Source organism: Eptatretus burgeri, chromosome 2 (assembly GCF_056783735.1).
Source record: "Eptatretus burgeri isolate ZD-2024b chromosome 2, Ebu_testis_v1, whole genome shotgun sequence".
NCBI classification, from domain to species: Eukaryota; Metazoa; Chordata; class Myxini; order Myxiniformes; family Myxinidae; genus Eptatretus; species Eptatretus burgeri.
In genome coordinates this window covers 50,092,108-50,113,116 of record NC_140962.1, presented here as the reverse complement: position 1 = coordinate 50,113,116, position 21,009 = coordinate 50,092,108, and the positions used below count along the sequence as shown (strand labels likewise).

Here is a 21,009-nt window from a genome sequence, read left to right as displayed (position 1 = left end):
CACACTTTTCTCTGATCATATTCTGTTCATACTTCCGAAATCTTCACATTATGTGTTTCATGTATTTACGCAGGTGATAGCGGAATCAAAGAAATCGAATAGAGATAGAATTTTCAAAGAGAGAATCTATGATGAATCAAAGAGGGGGGAAAACCCCACAATCAGCAGTGTTCGGCGGCAAACCGACGGCTGGGTCGCAGACGACGTGCTTTACTGAACCAAGTCCATGAGTTCAGGACGTTTGTTCAACTCGGCATTCACGACTTTTATCCTGCCATGTTGTTAATCTGTTGATGGAGGTCATATAGAAACTATGAATATGTCAAATCGTTCTTGTTACTCATCCAGCACTATGTGTCAAGGCCAACAATCTAAAGCGACCGTTCTCAAATGCTAACATGGGCACCCAGACACGCCAGCAATATGAACTGAGCTGTTGAATGTGGCGCAAAACATCCAAAGAAACTACCGTAACCGAGTATTGTAATCCGTCCTGTCCCCCATACCCATCGTAGACGGGTATCTGCTACACACATATATATATATATATATATATATATATATATATATATATATATATATATATATATATATATATTTATGTAGAAAAATAGTTTTTGGCCCCATCTCTCTATGGTGAAGAATCACTTTTAAAAGTAAAAAATTCTGTTATCCAAATCTGGATTTGGATCTTCACCAAATTTGAACCAATTCTTATGCAATTTTATCGTTTTTAGCTTTAGAATCACTTAAAAAAATTATAGTAGTCGGATACGGATGTTCACCAAAATCTAACCAGTTCGTACTTATCGCACACCTAACCTGGCCACCAACTTTCATCCAAATCCGTCCACAACTTTTTGAGATGTCCTGCACGCAAAACAACAAACAAATAAATACGAAGATGACACCGTGTTCTGCACGACACTTGCAAAATCCATAAAACAAATTTGACCTCAAAAAAGAATTGGTGGTTTAATTCAATGACCTGAAATATATATCCTTTTCAAATTTCAAGTCGATCGGATGAAAATTTAGGATTTTAGAAATACCACCTTAGTTGTTGACCTCAAAAATAATTGGTGGTTGAACTCTGTGACCTGAAATGCAAGTCCTCTTCAAATTTCAAGTCAATGGATTGAAAATTAAGGATTTTAGAAATACCATCTTAGTTGTTGACCTTGGGCCTATGTTGACATTTTGGTCCATGTTGACCTCAAAAATAATTGGCTAGTTGAATTCAGTGACATGAAATGCATTCCCTCTTCAAATTTCAAGTTAATCGGATGAAAATTGAGGATTTTAGTAATCTCACTTAAGTTGTTGACCTTTTTACCTCAAAAACAATAGGCTTCTTCCATATTCCAAGCTCTACCATGTGGTGAAGTTTCGTAAAGATTGGTTGAAAATTGTGACCTGTAGGTGACAGATGGACAGACAAGCCGGTAGGCGGCCATGGGTCGCCGAGCATCCGATGACCTTTGACCTTTGACCCCTGATCTGAGTTGATCTAGTACTAAGTACTTACGAAATTGCAATCGAATCGGTTAACCCATGTATGAGCAAGGGGGCATTGAATGGTCATTTTGCCTGAACAGTGCACTCATTGACATTTGACCCCTGACTTAGCCGAGATAGGTCAATATGTCCTGAAGCAAAGTTGTAGTACCCATTGAGTACTCTGTACCTATGAACTTTCATTCGTATCGGTTAACCCATGTAGGAGCAAGGGGGATTTGGATGGTTATTTTGCCCAAAAAATGCACTCATTGACCTTTGACCCCTGACCGAGCCGAGATAGGTCAATATGTCCTGAAGCAAAGTTGTAGTACTCATTGAGTACTATGTACCTATGAACTTTCATTCGTATCTGTTAATCCGTGTAGGAGCAAGGATGCCTTGAATGTTAATTTCGCCCGAAATGCACTTATTCACCTTTGACCCCTGACCTACTCGAGATAGGTCATTATGCAAATGAGCCTAGTTGTAGTACTCATTATGGTCTATAAGCATGTAAAGATTCATTCGATTCGGTTCAACCATCTTGGAGCTAGTGTACTTTGAATTTTCAGCAGGAATGCTCAATGGCCCTCAGACACCCAAGTTGAGAGGGTTACCATTTGGAAACTATAAGATATAGAAAAAAATGGATGTCAAATAGCGGATAGAGAATCACCTTTAGATTATGCCTACCAAATCTCATTGAGTTCCATCTGCTGATAACTACTCGGTATCAATTTGAATGAAAAGTACCGAATATGCGGTTTGAAATCAGAAATCCCCAAAGTTCGAGGGGGTGCTGTGGGTGAACAAAGATATAAATCGAAAATCCGGCTCGATCGTTTGTGCACAATGCATTCCAGATGATTCGTGTGAATTTTCATGACCATTTGACCATAACCTTAGGAGGAATAACATTTGGTGTGAAGGCACCTCCAGCTCTCGCATATTATCGATTTTTGCCCTTTGACCCCTGACCTAAGCAATATCGGTCAATATGTCCTGAGGCAAAGTTGTAGTACTCATTGAGTACCATGAACCTGCAAAGTTTCATTCGGATCGATGCACTCACCTGGTCGCAAGGGGGCCTTCAATTTTCGCCAATTTTCGGGCATACCCCATTTGTAGGGGGTGTTGCGGGTAAAGTATTCCATATATCACAAAAACTGGAATATATTTGGTAGAGCATCACCTGTAGATGATGCATGCCAAATTTCATAACCCTACGTGAGATAATGGCTTTCGCATGAACGAGACCGATTTTGAATGTTTTTCGGCTGTTGCTAGGGAAGCAAAGCGTCCCAAGCAACCATCACAATTTCCAAAGCACTAGGTCATAAGATGTACCTACCACCTGAGTTTGGTCAAAATCGGCCCACGTTTACTACCAATTATGCTGATGACGAACAACAAACATCGAAACAAACAGACAGAATTACTGACAAGGGTCACCTATTTCGGCGACAACAGAATAACAAAATCGACTAACCAATGTACTTGGAAAATCTTCAATTTTGCAAGTAACAAACAGACACACAGGGGTGAAAACATAACCTCCTTCCACCTTCGGTGGTGGAGGTGAATGTGGGTAAGCTGACTCGATATACTGAAGAAAATTTAATGGCCCCTTTCATTGAAACCAACTCTATAAACACGTATTGCATTACAAATCAATGTGTGTCTTTGTCCTGTTATTCAGTTCTTTAAACAGGGTTTACGTGCATTGCGGCTCTTTAGAAATCGCGTTTGTGACCGAATTTGAAAAAAAAATGGCTACTTGTTCTTTCGGTTGCTGACAACTCTGCCAGAAGGAAGATGTAAGGTAGAAGAAGGAAGATGTTGCTCGGTGGAGGAAAATGTCAGCAATTATGTTTTTTTTTTTTAAATTGTTTTAAATAGGAAAGGGCATAAATGTTCCTTTTATTCTTGAGGGGTGTTCATGTGCAATGGGGGAACTGCTTCATAAAGATTTGTTGCTCATTACCATAGTGGACTTATTGTCTGGTGTGATCTGAAGCTGGGATAACTGGACATATAAAAGTGTGATGTGCATTCTTTATTTATTTATTTATTTTTGTTAATGACAGTCTAACTCTACACAAAATCGGAACACTTTCTTCATGCCACTATAGCAGTAGAACAAAGAAGATCAAACTTCTTTGACATGTTGGGTGAATGTTTGAGAGCAAATTCATTGCCTGGAGATCGTTTCACAAGCCACATTTCACCTTTTATTAAACTTTATTTAAATAGTTTTCAATTTTTTTTCACTAATTTGGCCAAGGCCAAGCTAAATGAGGTTGAGGCCATTTGTTCCTGCAACATGAAATACACTGCAAACCATGCTTGCAGTAAACGGATTTATTGGCCGCATTTTTTCCATCCAATCATCATGTAACTTTGTTGAACTAGAGGGGCACTCTTTGACATTGCGACGTCGCCAGATTTGCCTCTGCCCACATTATTACATCATTATACATACTTGTATGAAGTTTGATGCAAATCCTTGAACCCATATTCAAAACATTATATAATTCTGCCTGCCAGACCATGCATCCAATCAGGTTGAAATTTAAAACCTATATTCCCCATGACTCTGAGATCATAATTGTGAAGTTTCACGCCGATTGATGAAGCAGTTCAAGATAAATATATATTTAAGATTTTCATTGAATCCAATATGGATGCCAAACCATGTGACCCAATAATTATTCATGAACACCCTGATATCCCCAAGGCTTGGGGAACATGTGGGTGAAGATTTCGGTCAAGCCGTTCTGGAAGGGAATTTTAAAGGTTTATTCTTCAAAAAATCATAGCTGCCAAGCCATGCGACCTGTGATGTCATAGGTGGAGAACCTTTTTTTTCTCATGGATAGGCGATCGTACCTGTAAAGTTTCACCTTGATCTGTTCAGCTGTTTTGGAGAAGATTTTTTTTTTTGAAGGCTTTTAATGTTAAAAAAAAAAAAAATCTTTGCCAAACCACATGTTCGATGATATCATCAATTCCCCCCACACACAATTTAGCCCAAAAAATTTCATATTGATCGGATATAGTGTTTGACATATGCAGTTGTGATGTCATAACGAAGCCGCCAATGACATCCAAAAAAAAAATTGCACTTGTTTCCCTTGGCAAGTACTTGACCAGGTTTCAAATTTTTTTCCATGGAGTGGTTTTGGAGGTCCAAAGTTTTTCCTTTTTTCCACCATAGCTGCCACACCATGTGACCTGTGACGTCATAATTATCTTTAAAACATTCTACATGAGTCGTTGCACCAATGGTGAAACAATTTTCATTGGATAAGCAGTTGCAGAGAATACAGAAAATTAGCACGAACATGCGAACGGACAGACAACATGAAAACATAATGCCTCCGGTGACTTCATCAGTGGAGGCATAAAAAAATTATCCATGGTAGGTTCTCCCTATGTTGAAAGTTTTGTTTCAATTGATGAAGCGGTTTGCGGAGAAAACGAATTTCAAAGCAAATAAAGGTGAAAAAGTGAGGGCGGAAGAAAAAAAAATTCCAGCGCTGGCCGACGTTCCACAACCTGGTTAAGGACGGTTATGGACGCCTATTACTAGTTTCTGTACACCTTCCTCAAAAAAAAATATACCTGGTCATTTGAACTCGAGCTTTCTGATTCAATTGTTTTACCATCATTTTTTTTTTTTTTTTTATTCATTTAATGGTCCTTTGGGGCCAAATTTCCTGAATGTGGACATGAGAAAGCACTTTTTTTGTCCTGGAAGAAATTAATCTACACTATTATTCAAAAAGTCTGTAAGGTTTGCACATCAACAGAGATAGTAGAAATAGAGAACAACCTGATGCCTCAATTTTAGGATATCTGGTCAGACCTAATGACCTCTATAGAAGTAGTAACTTGCCTGGTCTGAATTACATATGTTATAATTCCACACTTGTGGTTGATCTCTTGTTCAGGGAGTAGCACCCTCAACCCCACACAAATAAATTAAAATAAAGCTTTTGCTCTAACTGTGATAGATGACAGGATTTATTCCCCACCTTTACTCTCTTCCACGAACCCTACTCTTCAGCTATTGAGCTTTCTTTGCAAGACGTGCGGCAGGCTCAGCAACGCAGTGAAGTAATGACATTGAGCCAGCTTCCAGCACCAAGCGTACCCACCACTGTACGGCGTGAAGTTCGAGCCCTGTATGATTTTGAAGCAGCTGAAGATAATGAACTAAGCTTCCACACAGGAGATATCGTCACTGTTCTGGATGACAGGTGCACCTTTTACTTGCTATTGGATTTTAATACTCCTTCCTATGTTATGTTTTATTTTTTTTTCCATGAAGGGAATGCTACATTATTTGGTTTTCAAGGTTCTACATGTATTCTGTGATTATAAATATAAAATTATGCTTTTTATTAAATTTATACATATTTTTTTGATTAAATTTTCTAATTTACCTGACTCGGTATCGAAGCATACGCTATGAGTCTGGGAGGTTGGTGGTTTGTCCCCGGCTGAGTCGTATCAAAGACATAAAAACCATATATGCTGCTTTCTTGCTTGATGCTCAGAATTTAAAAAGGAGAAATCACAAACAAAACTAGAAGGGCACTCGGTGGAGCGCATACCTCCTCCAGGCTGACTGACTAGTTTACGTTTTGTATCCCACTGATAGGCTAGATCTGGATTCGGACCTGAACTAAAATTTAATCTGCTTGTTCTTATCACCTAACCAACTCGTCCACAAAGTTTCATCCGAATCCGTCTGTAACGTTTTGAAATATCGTGTTGTACATCGTTTTAGCCCTATCGCTTAAAAAAATAAAATCTCGGATCTGGGTCCGGATCTTCACCAAAATCGAATCAATGCTTCCTTGTAACATATCCAACCTGCCCACCAAGTTTCCTCCTGATCCATCCACAACTTTTTGAGATATTTTGTTTACAAATAGACAGACATGGGTGAAAACATAACCTCCTTCTACCTTCGGTGGTGGAAGTAGCTCAAGGTTGGCAACCATGTGCAGGCTTGATGAGCCCAATGGCCTCCCGTGTTGAAGTTATTTGTAATGGAACTCTTATTTATTTTTTTTTTTTACTTGAAACTTGGATCAAAAAATGAAAAGCATTTTTTCTAGGTTGGGGAAAGTTTTAGAAACATTTTTCCCCACCACACAATTATAGTACATAGCTAGTTTATCTCGGTTCATCAAGTCTTTCATCTTTGTTCATTGGAGAGTTCATAACCTGCATTTGCATTCCGAGTTTTTCTTTCTAATTTCAGTGCTTCGGAGCTATGTATGCTACGCATATTAATCCATATATGTATGCCATCGGTATTCTTGTTGCGTTGTCGGGGGGTGGCAGGAGAACTTAAAGATGTGCATGCACTCCTCTGAGCTGTGTAGCCTGCATTCAAATCTCAGCCAAGCTATAAACTGTCACCTGCTGTTTTGCATGCAAGGTAATTCATCATTGTGTGCTCTGCCCCTCGGATAGCCGTTTAACTGGGTGTTCTGAATGCGAGAATTACTTATGGACGTAAAAGATCTCATGGTGCACTTCGCAAAGAGTAAGCAAGTTATCACCGGCAACCTGAACAAATTGCAAATTCCTTTCACCTTTGGTCTCATGTTGGGCCTGGACAGTTTGTCAAAGACTTGGATAAAAAAACGTTCTCTGGCTGATCCCAAAATAAGCTGGCAATAAGGGGTGGAGTAGGGCAGAGTGCAAGGAAAAAGAAAAGAAAAGGTTTGTGAGATGAGAGCTGATGGTGTGATGAACATGGAAGAAATTATATTGTGGTGGGTTGCCTTCTTAATGGACTGTAGATAAGAACATGAGTAGACTGACTCTGGGAGGCAATTCCACAGTTGAGAGAAGAGTGGATAAAGGACTGGAGATGAGTAGCAAGTCTAACTTTGGGAAGAATGGAAAAGTGGTCTTCATGAAGGCTAGCGTTTGTTTGCATCAGCGGATGGGTAGAACAATCGATGAATCAACAGAGCATTGATCAAAGTATGTTAACCGCCATGCAAAGCAGAATGAACACTATCAGAGCAAAAGGGCTTGGGAAGCAAGGTTAAAAAAAAAAAACACTTGGGTTGCCTGGAGCATGTGTGACCAGGAGGGGCTGAGGAGAGGGAGCGAGACAGAGAAGAAAGTGAACACCAGAGATTAATGTTGACACGGCAATGCTTTTCAGCCTGAGTTGACTTTCTCCATAAACAGATAACTAGTGATTAGGATATTTCTTCGAAATAACCTGATCGAGGTCCTGGTGTCTGTCCGTATGTACATACATCCGTTAACATTTGACTAAAACATCTCGCAAACTACCCGACCGATTATGGACAAAATTTGGTACAATGCATCAGGACAGCAATGTCTCATGGGGTTGTGCTCCCCATCTGGATGTACCCCCTATAAAGAAGGTAAAAAGGTGGGTTTTGCCCCAGATATTGGTATTTTATTCAAAAATCTTCTCAGAAACCACCAGACAGATCCAGACCAAACTCGCCACGAGACATTGTGACCATGCCCTAACCTTAAGTTGTGCTCCTCATGGCCATATCTCCCCTGGAAAGGGGGCCATGGCCCCCCTTCCTGAATCCATAATTTTCATGAAAACATCTTCTCGACAGCTACCTAAGCGATACAGACCAAATTTGGTGCAAATGCATCAGGACAGTAAGGACTCGTGGGTTTGTGCTACCCATCTGGATCTGCCTATTTGAAGGGGGTAAAAGGGGGTTTTTGCCCAAAATATTGGTATTTAATTCAAAAATCTTCTTCTCAAAAGCCGATAGCCAGATCCAGACCAAACTGGCCATGCTGCATCGTGACCATCCCCTAACCTTAAGTTGTGCTCCCCATGACCATATCTACCCTGGAAAGGGGGCCACGGCCACCCTCCCCTAATCCCTCATATTCACTAAAACATATTTTCCTCACAAACTGCATGACCGATTATAGACCAAATTTGGTACAATACAACAGAACAGTAAGGTCTCATGAGGTTGTGATCCCCATCCGTATCTACCCCTATAAGGGGATGAAAATGGGGGCTTCGCCTCAAATTCAGGTAGTTGTTTTAAAAATATTCTCAGAAACCGATGGCCAAATACAGACCAACCTTTTCATGAAACATGAGGACTATGCCGTTAACTAAAGTTGTGCTCCCCATGACCATACCACTTCAGGAAAAGGGGGCGGCATGACCCTTTCTCCCTAATCCCTCATTCTTGCTCCACCGGTTGGGTAAATAACTGTCAGTCTCCCATGGGGGTATTTATTTTATTTTAGGCTTTTGACAGGGAGTTGACCGATCAATGAGGACAAAGTTTGTTTGTTTTTCTGAGAATAATTCGGACATGTAACGGGCACTTGGCCATATAATTTACAGAATGTATGGTTCTGTCGTGGTTTACTTATTATTTAGCCCTCGATATGCATGTCTCTGCTGCTGGTACTTTTCTGTGCTGAAAGTCAAACATTATGCAGCTTTACAGTATATAACTGGAATCTACTCCTTGGGCAATTAAGACCAGATTTGACAACTTTACGGTAAACTCGTAATTGTGAAAACATCAACATATGTAATAGTTTGCTTGTGCTGAATTGGTAGACTTTTGTTCATCAATTGTGGTTTATTACTGGACATTCTATAATGCACAATTATTATGCAACAGGTAAACACCATTTTCTTTCCCCCTCAAAAGCTGAATATTTTATTTGTTCTGTCTGTGTGTAATGTAATTACCTTCGCCACCGAAGGTGGATGGAGGTTGTGTTATCGCCCATCTGTTTATCTGTTTGTTACTTGACTGTGGAATTGAAGATTCGTAAGTATATTGGTTGGTCTGGTCTGTGATTGTCTATTTGTTTGCCCGTATGTCAATCATCTACAGGTCACAATTTGAAACAGATCTTCACGAAAACTTTACGAAGTGGTAGAGTTGGTCATAAAGAAGAAGCCTATTGATTTTGATGTCCAAAGGTCACGGCTTTATCAATTTTCCTCCAATTGACTTGAAATTTGAAGAGGATTTGTACATCAGGTCTGAATTCAACCATCAATTATTTTTTGAGGTCAACATAAGCCAAATTGTCAACATAGATTTCTACAATTGTCAATTTTCATCCGATTGAGTTGAAATTTGAAGAGGATTTGTACATCACGTCTGAATTCAACCATCAATTATTTTTTGAGGTCAACATAAGCCAAATTGTCAACATAGATTTCTACAATTGTCAATTTTCATCCGATTGAGTTGAAATTTGAAGAGGATTTGCATTATAAGGTCACTGAATTCAACCACCAATTATTTTTATGGTCGAATTTGTTTTTCGGGATTTCACAAGTATCGTGCTCTGCACGACGCTTTTTTTGTTTGTGAGCAGGGTATCTCAAAAAGTTGTGGACAGGTTGGATGTGTGACAAGGAGGAATTGTTTCGATTTCTGTGAAGATCTGGATCTGGATACTGTAATTTTTAAAGTGATTCTTCACCATTGAGAGATAGAGCCAAAAACGATACTGGAGATAGCACATCTCAAAAAGTTGTGGACGAGTTGTGTCTGTGACGAGACCAAGCCGATGAGATTTTGGTTCAGGTCCGGATCCAGATCCGGCCTAGCAGTAGTGTACAAAATGTAAAATGTTCATTCTGACGGAGGTATTCACTCTCCCAAATGCCTTTCGAGTTGGTTCTGTATCCTGTCTCGTGTACAGAACCATGGCAAGCATGATGTACATACGCACTGCCAAAAATATTTTCTTGGAATAAGAAAACGGTTTTATTGAAACAAGAAAACCATGAGAAAAATGTTCTAACCACAATCGATTTCACCCCTGCAACAATCTTATCTGCCACACTCCTGCTGTGCATTTTGAAGGTTATTTCCCCTCACCAGAAGAATGGGTATTGCATTTGGGTCAGTTTGTTCATTACCTGTTAAGTAGTTTAGCATTGGCATCACCTGTGGTCAAGTGATTCTCGTCCTGCTTACAGGGGAATTCGCGCATAGCATTCCTCCAAGCCCGTCACTCGGTGTACTGCAGTTAGAACAGAAGGCGGTGGGCTCTTGACAGAGGAGTCTGAAGTGAAGGCCCACTGGGCCGATGACTTTGAGCGCTTGAACCAGGCTGATCCACCAGCTGTTGAGTTGGATGTCAGGGGTGTTACAATCCCGATTGCTGACCCTTCAGCCTGTGGTGAACCGGTTGAAATGGGGTAAAGCTCCAGGGATCTGTGGCATCCATGCTGAACTTCTCTCGGCTGGTGGAAATGCTGCACTCATGTCATTGCATGCAGTTCTGTGCTCTGCCTGGAACACGGGCATCATCCCAACTGACTGGAAGTTGGGTCTTGTTGTCCCTCTCTGGAAAGGGAAGGGTGATCACCAAGACTGCAACAACTACCGAGGGGTGATGCTGCTCAGTGTCAGGCAAGGTCTTTGCTCGGATAATTCTTGGTCAGGTTCGCCACCATCTACTTGAGCACCAGCGTCTGGAGCAGTCAGGCTTTACACCAGAGGTCAACGATTGACCGTATCCTTGCTCTTCGGGTCCTCGCCGAACACAGATAAGAGTTTCGGCAGAGTCTGCTTGCAGCCTATGTTGATCTCTGTAAAGCGTTTGATTCAGTGAATTGGGATGCCCTTTGGAGGATTCTAGGTCTTCGTGGGGTGCCACCAAAACTGATCAATCTGATGTCTGAACTATACTCTGGTACTGAGAGTGCTGTGAGATGTGGTGATACCATCTCTGACTTATTTCCAGTTGTTACTGGAGTTCTTCAGGGGTGTATACTGGACTGAGATGTGGTGATACCATCCCCTACACTTTTCAGCACTTGTATGGACTGGATACTGGGGAGGATGTCGGAGAGATCGAGCTGTGGTGCATCGTTTGGGAATGTCAAGATCTCTGACCTTGATTTCACAGACGATGCAATCATCTTTGCGGAGACTCTGGATATCCTTTTGGGGGCCCTCGGGGTGTCGAATGAGGGGTCTGAGCCACTGGGATTACGGGTTTCCTGGGTCAAAACTAAGATCCAGGCTTTCAATGATATCTTGGATGCTGCGATCCCATCTGTACCTGTTTGTGGTGAGGATGTTGAGGTCATAGAGAGATTCATTTTCCTTGCAGTGATATTCCTGTCTCTGCTGGCTGTGAGCCAGAGGTCAACAGACGTCTGGGTTGGGCCTGGGGAGTTATGGATTCACTAAATCATGGGGTGAGGCGCTGCCGGTACCTGTGCGGGAGGACGAAAGTCCGAGTCTTCAGGTCCTTGGTTCTTCCAGTCTTGCTCTATGGATGTAAGACTTGGACTCTGACCAGGGATCTGAGATGGTGACTTAATTCCTTTGGTACCAGGTCTCTGTGCAGAATCCTTGGCTATCGCTGATCAGACTTTGTGTCCAACGCATGGTTGCTGAGAGAGACTCAAATGATATTTGTTACCTGCATGGTCCGTGAGCGTTAGCTGCGGCTGTATGGACATGTGGCTTGTTTCCCTGACGCTGATCCTGCTCAGCAGATTCTCTCAGCGAGGGAGCCTCTTGAGTGGAGGAGGCCAATGGGCAGACCACATGCATTGTGGTTGCAGCAGGTCGATCAGCATCTCAAGGAGATAGGGATGGGCCAGGCATCTGCCTGGCGGATGGCCAGACGGAGGCCCTTGGAGTACCTGCGGAAAGTGGACGCAGTGATGCACTGCTCCGGCGCATGCTCCCATACCTGACCTGACCTGGTCAAGTTTGCCTGTCAATCACATACAGGTCGCAATTCTGCAGCGATCTTCAGGAAAGTTAACCACCTGGTAGAGCTCGTCCAAGGCCAGAAACAGATTCGTTTTGAGGTCAAATGTCCCATAAAATCGTCAATATTCATCCAAATGACTTCAAATTCTAACAGGGTTTGCAAATGGGGTCATTGAAGCCTATTTTGAGGATAAAAGGTCAAGGTCACATAAGATCATCAATTCGCCTTTGTCGGATGCCTACATGCCGCAATTCTACAACGATCTTCACCAAACTTAACCAAGCGGGAGGGCCAGTCAAAGGCTAGAAGCCAATTGCTTTTGATATCAGTCAAAGGTCATTGTCACAACAAGGTCATGTTTCCTGATGTACTTTTTGAGATGCACCTAAACTTGAGTGAATCTATAAAGTATGTACTATTAAATACAAGTCTACGTAGGTAAAATGCATGTGTAACTACATAGTCTGTAAAATACATACGATTGGAATGTGAATATATATACAAGAAAACTGAAAAGGTCTGTTTGTCCACTGTATGAACATAAATCTATGTTGTCAATGCATCGTCGACACCACACAAAATACACAACACAAAACCAGTCTTGGCGAGGGTTTGAAATCTGATTGCTCTTTGTAGTTTTACAAATGGCAGAGAAATCTATAAATTAAATTTGTTTTGCTTTTATTTTATTGCAGCGATTTGAACTGGTGGAAAGGAGAATTTAACAAAGATATCGGCCTCTTCCCATCGAGCTTTGTCACAGCTGATCTCACAGTGGAGCCAGAACCAGGTAACAGGTGAAGAGCATTTTGCTCTCTTCCCCATATCGGTCTTACCAGTTGCCACTGTCCTATCTTGTCTTCCATGCACTTTGCCGTGTACACTCTTCAGGTTTGTTCACCACACATTTTGCAGGGTGTGCTAAACTCGTATCTTGCAAGCACTCGTTCTTACCCACCCCAACCTTTGACCCTCTTCACATTCTGTTTTGTTGCTCTTCCCATTAACTTACCTCATGCCGTGTCATAATGAAAACGTATAGTATATTTCTCTAGCTGATTCACCATATATGTATAATTTTAAATAATTATTTGTTGATGCCAGGTAACATTTTTTTTTTTTAACAAAAGCTCAGAGATTATGGAATGGAGAAAGGCCGGAAATTTATGATCCTCATTTCCTGACCAATTCTGACACCCCCCCCCCAACCTTTCCCATGAGAAATGCATGGGGTTTTTTTTTTTTAACAATGTTCCCATACACTTTCCTTTAGATGAGGTCACATTAATTTTCCTGTTCCCACACTATACAGTCCATTACTCTTTCCTCTTCTCTTTGCACATTTTTAACCCAACAGTGTCGATAAAGGGCATTTGGGTATTGCTTCCGAGTACTTATGAACATACTCCTTCTGTTGTGCCTTCAACAGAGGTTGTGGCTGCAGCCAGTGAAAATATTCAATTGGAAAGCTCCCCAGTGGAACCTGAAGTGGTTTGCATCGATGAGGTGAGACTGCTGGTTTCTGTGCATCCATCCAAGTTTGAGTGAGTAGTGGATAATTATAGAACCTCAGTGCTTCATGTAATATGCATACAATTATTGAAACTGTCACAAAACCCAAGGTCCTTTGCCCCCTCATTTAATTTTATTTGTCGAGTTGCCAAACTCTTGGTTTGATTCATCAGGGGCCTCCATATTATGTTTATTGAGGTTATTGTTGTTGTTTTTTTTTAAGCTGCCTGCCTCCTCTCTCCTTTAATGGACTTGTGAGAATTCCCAGTGCTCAGTATCTCTAATGCCTAATTTGAAGTTCTTATACACCACTTGTGCTCGTTGGGCTTCATGGATAGTCATTCTGAAGACTACCCCATCATCTCATCACGGTTTCATCCTGATAGTTTGACGTTCTTTATTGAACTTGAAGGGATGAACTCGGTGTTTGTGTACCCCCCAAGACCAATTGAACTCCGAAACTCTTTGCCACAGTCTGCACAGATGTGTTGGTGACCTTGAGCCCCCAGTGGCTTGGGTGCCTCACACTCACAAGCTCCAACTATTTCTGATCATGCCTTTGAAGCACTTTGGAGGGCTTGCTCTATGACAAAGGAGTAGACACTCCAGACCCGAAGCAAACCTGACCACTACCGAGTCTTATTCAGATTTTATACTTTGTTGGTAGTTCCAAGTCTTCTCACAAGAAGACAGGCAAATTTTCCATGATTGAAGGACATGTTTCATTTCTCAGACCAGCAGATCTGCAGATGTCAACCAGTCATGTAACTGCAATCTATCTAGTAGTGGAATGGGGGTACTGTATGACACAATGTAGAGTCATCTGCAAATAGAAGACTGAAGAGGTCATCTATGGAAATGAGGAATAAGACTGGGCCCAATACACTGTTTTGGGGAACTCCAACCTGCACGAGGAGAGGATTTCATTGATAGCAACGTGTTGATTGCGTGAGTGGAGGAAGTCAGAAATCCAAGAATGAAGATGCCTATTCATGTGGTAACTGTTCTACATCATCGTACATATTGGGTCACTGAGAAAAAGGGTTGGGGGGATATAGTCCGGGGGCCAGGAGGACCCACCATGCACCCCCCTCAGCATTCATTGGTACTACTATTTTCTTACTTATTATGGAGCTGGTGAAATTTTAAAACATGTACCGAAAGAATAAAGTGTCACGATCAACGTTTTTTTTGAGGAAAACAATACTGGCTCTAAAGCAGTAGAAATTGCATTAGCTAGGGGGGTGGGTAATTGGTAAATGAAAACGCATCACTTTTTCCCCTCCAGGGTGTCTTCTTTGTCAATATTTTAAATGAACAAATTGATTTACTCATAATTTCAGCCTTTAGAAGAGATTTATCAGCTTAAGATGCATGTTTTTTTTTAAATTGATATGGCCCCCATCTCAAGTGGAATATCTCAAGAACATTGAAGGTGTTGTTCCAGAAGAATTAGAAATGTTCTTTAAGATTGTTCTGTCTGGCAGTAAGGACTGTGAAAACATCAGAGTCAATGGACTTGTGTTGTCCATCAGTCAGGACATTTGTAGAGGGGCTACAAATGGGAAGTGGATGATGCCCAAACATATATATATATACTGCTGTGTATGACACTTCGCCATATGTTTTGTAGTGAGTAGCTACTAACACTAATAAACAACTTTGGACATTGTGAAGGATATAGTTTTAGCCTTGAAATTGAGACAGCAATAGCAAAAGCTGTGCAAGAGAGGGCTTTCTTCTACCTGCAAGTATCATCCGCAATCCTACGAGCCAGTCTGTTTTTCACTCAAAAAAAAAATTTTTGATACGATTGTCAATGAATAGTATGAGGCAGGTTCAGTCCACACAGCATATGGGATAATGCTGCAGGATATTGTGGGTGAAGTGGTGGCAGACACCGAAAGTGCAACCATTCCAAGAACCAATGAGGGTTCATTAAAGGAGCTACCAGATACTAACCTTCCTGACTGTTACATGACAATTGGAAGTAGCCCAAACATGACAATGGGAAAGGATAGACATGAGGATGGCCTAATGGCCTTTAATGTTTCAAAGTGGAAAAACATCCTGTGGGTTTTTCTGCGTGATGTTGAGAGAGTAGTTCCTGGATGTGGTGGCTTTGTATCTAGAGGAGTATGCAAGGGTCAGGAGTCCAGACAGTGATATATTCTGGATCTTGCTGTATCATGCCAGGAAAATAGACATTACTATCCTCTTCGATACAGGTCATGGCAACAAGAAGTGCCTTATTAACATTACAAATCTCTCTAAACATGACAGAGCAAATGTGTGAGGCTATGCTGGTGCTCCATGCATTCACCAGTTGTGATTCAGTCAGCTCTTTCAGGGGTATTGAAAAGATTAAACCTCTCAAGTTATTGAAATCTCCTGCACACTGTGATGCCCTGAAGCATTTGGGAGATGACTGGAATGTTGATGATGATCTTCTGATCGGGTGTGAAAAGTTCACCTGTGCACTGGATGGGAAATCCAAATCGGAGAGCGTAGATGAAGTGCGGCACTTGATGCTCAAGTCAAAGTGTGATGGAGATATTTCAGTTGACAGTCTAACATCCAGTACCATTGACCTGGCTAGATTGCCTCCGAGTAGGGCATGCTTGAGAGAACATGTTGCTCGAGCAAATTATCAGACAAGAATATGAAAAATGGCAAATGTTGCCATATATGAGATCCCCAAATCCTGGGAAGGACATGGAAAGAGGATGGAGAACCATTCTGGTGTGCGGATGAAATTATCTTACCACAAAAACTAATTGATGTGCTGGAGAGGGATGCAACAGAACTGGAGGACAGGAATATGCTGCAGATAGTTCCTCTGATGAGGACGAAAACAGTAAAAGTGAAATATGTGATAATGGAGTACTAGGACATTATATTTTTCTGTGGGCATGTAGGGAAAGGACATTATTAGCAGATTGGATTGTGTAAATAAGTGTTATCTTAGGCGTTAGAGATTCCCCATGATATTTGTTCCGAGTGAGACTAAAATAATAAACAGGTGCTTATAAATCTCTTTTAAAATCTGAAATTATGAGTAAATCAATTTGTTCATTTAAAATATTGACAAATAAAAGAAGACACCCTGGAGGGGAAAAAGTGACGCGTTTTCATTGTCAAATTACCCACCCCCAATCTAATGCAATTTATACTGCTTTAAAGCCGGTATTGTTTTTCCCCCAAAAAACGTTGATCATGACACTTTATTCTTTGGGTACATGTTTTAAAATTTCACCAGCTCCATAATAAGTAAGAAAATGGTAGTCCCAATGAATGCTGAGGGGGGTGCATGGTGGGTCCTCCTGGCCCCTGGACTAATAAGGAAGATGATGGCAGAATATGAAGAGCAGGATAATTGTGAAAGGTGGGGGAGAGGAAAGATGAGGGTTAGGAGGTTTGCAAAAAAAAAGAAACCCCAAATTTTGTAAATACCAGGTGTCAAAAAAACACTCTTTTATTCACCATCAATTTATTTTTCAGGTTTTTTTTTTCTCTCTCTTGTTTCAGATGATAGCTGAGGTTCTGTTGGAACCGATGCCCTGGACAGATGAAGAAGAAGATTTTTCTGCGTAATCCCACATTGAAATGCATTCCTTCACCCAAACTCAGAAAGTTCAAAAGAAAATTTCACTGCAAAGAAAGAATGTTAAAATGATGGAATACATTTTAAGAGCAAGTAACTCCACAACATAAACTCAAAATCAACGGACAGACCAACTCATTCTGGACGCCCTTCGCTGAGAACTCCGGAGGTCATCGAGAGGGTCCAGCAGTTAGTCGGAAACGGTCCAAAAATGTCGATTCACCATCGCAGTCAATAACTTGGATTGACAGTGTCAAGTCTCAGGAGGATTCTCCATGATGACATGAAACTTTATCCATTATTTAAATACAGGTCAGACACAAACTCACTGACACAGACAAAAATATGTCTTGAAATGGCTTGGTGGTTTATGGAGAGAATTGAGGAGGAGCCTGGTTTTCTCAATGACATTTGGTTCTCTGACAAGGCTCACTTTTTGCTTGATGCCCAAGTCAACTCAAAGAACAATGTGAACTCGGGCGCAGTACTGCCCATTGAGGTTCACCAGAGACCCTTGCACTCAGTCAAGTGCATGGCCTGGTGGACAATGAGGAAGTATTGCATTATTGTTAGCACTCTGAGCACTATGTTAAAGTGCTGAATGAGTTCTGAGATGCTCTTGGTCGCAGGAGAATCTTTCGAAGAGAAGAAGAATGGTTTCAGCAGGATAGGGCAACCCTTCACCCTGAAAATGAGTCCCGTGAGTGAGTGACCAGCCACTTTAGTGAGAGAGTGATTGGCCAACACTTCAACATCCAGTGGTCTCCACATCCCCTGATCTGAGCCCACTAGATTTTTTTTTTATCTTTGGGGATATCTCAGACATTGGATGTGAGGATAACTGTAGAAGCATCTTTGAGCTGAAAGAAGTGATCACAGAGAAAGTTAGGTCCATCCCACTTGCCGAATGTCAGCATGTAATCAACAACTTCGCCCATCATGCTCAAATCTGAATTCAGTGCAGAGGTGGACATTTGGAGCATGTGATCGACCAAGTGCCAAACAAAAGTCTTTCAAGTTATGGTTCTGATATTTGGTGCACCTGTGTCTCACAAAATGGAGCACTTATTCCTGAAGTTTTATGTAATTCAGCATTAAAAATGATTTTTTTTTTTTGGCACCCCCTGTATAATATGTCAAGGGTTTCTCATCTTGAGTGAACTTGCATGTTGGATTGTGATAAAATGGAATTTGGCTTATGGGTTTTATTATTACTGAGGCCTGACTAGGCTGCTAATGCAGTGTCCCTGCACATTTGGAATTTTGCTAGGGTGCCAGCAATAGCTCACGCACTGTTCATCGAAAGACACCATTCTCCTTCTCCTCCTCCTCCTCCTCCTCCTCTTCCTTTTATAAGGGGTGAGGTCTGATGATGCCAAGCTTCTGCCCTGCCTTGACCACGATACTACTCCACCCCACTCTGTCCTCAGCCAACTCTCTCTACTCTCCAACCACCCCTACCTTATGGATGTCCCTCCTCACACAATTCTCCCATCTCAACCATGGTCTACCACTTTTCCTCCTATCTTGCTACCTCGATCTTTCCGCTCTTTGCCATTCTCTCTTGCCCCATCCGCACCAAGGGTCTAGCCCATCTCAGCCGGCATTCCACCAATCTCCCCGTCAAGCTCATCTGCACACCAATCTCCTCCCTCAGTTCATCCACCCACTTCACTCCCGCAATCCTCCTGACCCAGTTATTCTCACAAACCTGCAGCCTCTGTTGTCTCTCTGTCAGTGCCACCGTCTCCAGGCCATAAAGGTAGGCCAGCGTTGCACACATCAGAACCTCCCCTTTCAATTTTATTGATATCTTTGTCTGCCATTATTTCCCTCCACCCCCCCCCACCCTCCTCCACACATTCGCACCCACCTAAATCCTCCTCTGCACTTCTGCCTTGGACTTACCATCCCCCTGGTCACTGTTCCTCCCAGATACTCAAACCTATTTCCCTGCCTGATCTCCTTCTACTATAACCCCATATTCATTTATTTTCTCTGCTGCCCGACCCACATCACCTTGGTCTTCTCCATACTCATCTTCAGCCCATGCTTCCCAAATCATAAATGCCTCCTGCAACTCCCGTCCTCTCTCTACCACAACAACCAGATTGTCGGCATACAACATCCTCCCAATACCACCCCTGAAGCTCACCTTCCTGCTTACCATCTCCATCACCATGATAAACATGAGAGGACTGAGAGAGCTTCCCTGTCTCAAACCGATGTTCACGCGGAACTCCTCAGACACCCCAGGACCAACCCAAACTCTTCCCTTTGTTCCCTTGTACATCTCTTCCACCTACCTGACTTCTACTTCTGGCACTCCCATCCATATTGGTGTTGCCATCACCATCTCTCTCAGGCCATTATTGTAGGCCTCCTCCAGGTCCACAAATCCCAATGCCATCTCACCTTACACCACCAACCTCTTCACATCTTCACATCATCATGAACATCTCATCCGTCATCCCCCTACCCTTTCTAAACCCCTGCTGCTCTTCTTCGATCTCCATCTCCACACTCTTCCTTATCCTCCCGTCCAGAATCTTCTCCAGCACCTTCATTACATAACTTAGAAGTGTAATGCCCCTTCACTTCCCCGGATCTTGAACATCGCCCTTCCCCTTTCATATTGGCACAATTAACCCTAGCTTCCAATCCTCTGGAATTGAACCCTTGCTTATAGATATATTCAACAGGCTCTTTGTCCAACTGACTCTGACTTCTTCCGCTACAATTATTATCTCTGTACACACCTCATCAATGCCTGGTGTGATTCCTTTCTTCATCCTTTTCAAAGCTGTCCACACTTCCTCCTCTGTGATATCCAACTCCACTTTCCCCTCTACATAACATGGTAGCTCCAGTTCACCATTGCTTCCTTTGAAATAGCTCTTTATTCAGAGCTCCAGCTCTAACAATTTCCTTCCTTCAACAGCTTTTTGAAATACCTTCCTCATTCCAATCATGAGCCAATTTATATACACACACACACACACACACACACACACACACACACACACACACACACACACACACACACACACACACACACACACACACACACACACACACACACACACACACACACACACACACACACACACACACACACACACACACACACACATCTTCTTTCGGCTGCTCCCGTTAGGGGTCGCCACAGCGGATCATCTTTATGATCCGCATAGTGATTTGGCACATGTTTTACGCCGGATGCCCTTCCTGACGCAACCCCAGTCGCCTCTTAAGACACAGGGATATGGTATACCTATTTTAACCGGGGTATACACCGGCCCAGCATACTGGTACTCATTTCACCGACCTCGGAAGGATGACAGGCTGAGTCAACCCCCTGGTGTATTAATTCAGTGGCCCAACAGGGCTTGAACTCAGAACCTTTTGGATCCCATTCCGCTGCCCTAACCACTGCACCAACACCAGGCTATATATATATATATATATATATATATATATATATATATATATATATATATATATATATATACATTAATTAATCTTCCTCCCATGATCCTCTTCCAACTTATTGTCCACCTCCTCTTCCATATCATTCCTCGCCTGATCCACATCTCTCCTTGCTGCTTTATTCTTCTGCCCATGCAGGTGCA

At 42.0% G+C, this 21,009-nt stretch overlaps 1 protein-coding gene across 1 annotated transcript in view; it reads left to right on the top strand.

The window, feature by feature from the left end:
* Window positions 1–21,009, top strand: part of LOC147032015 (signal transducing adapter molecule 1-like) — a 61,100-nt gene that overhangs the window by 23,997 nt on the left and 16,094 nt on the right. The window contains exons 7-9 of the mRNA XM_085869271.1: window positions 5,570–5,762; window positions 12,957–13,051; window positions 13,691–13,767. Of these exons, the coding sequence (XP_085725397.1) occupies window positions 5,570–5,762; window positions 12,957–13,051; window positions 13,691–13,767 (365 nt within the window). The remainder of the gene's footprint in view (window positions 1–5,569; window positions 5,763–12,956; window positions 13,052–13,690; window positions 13,768–21,009) is intronic.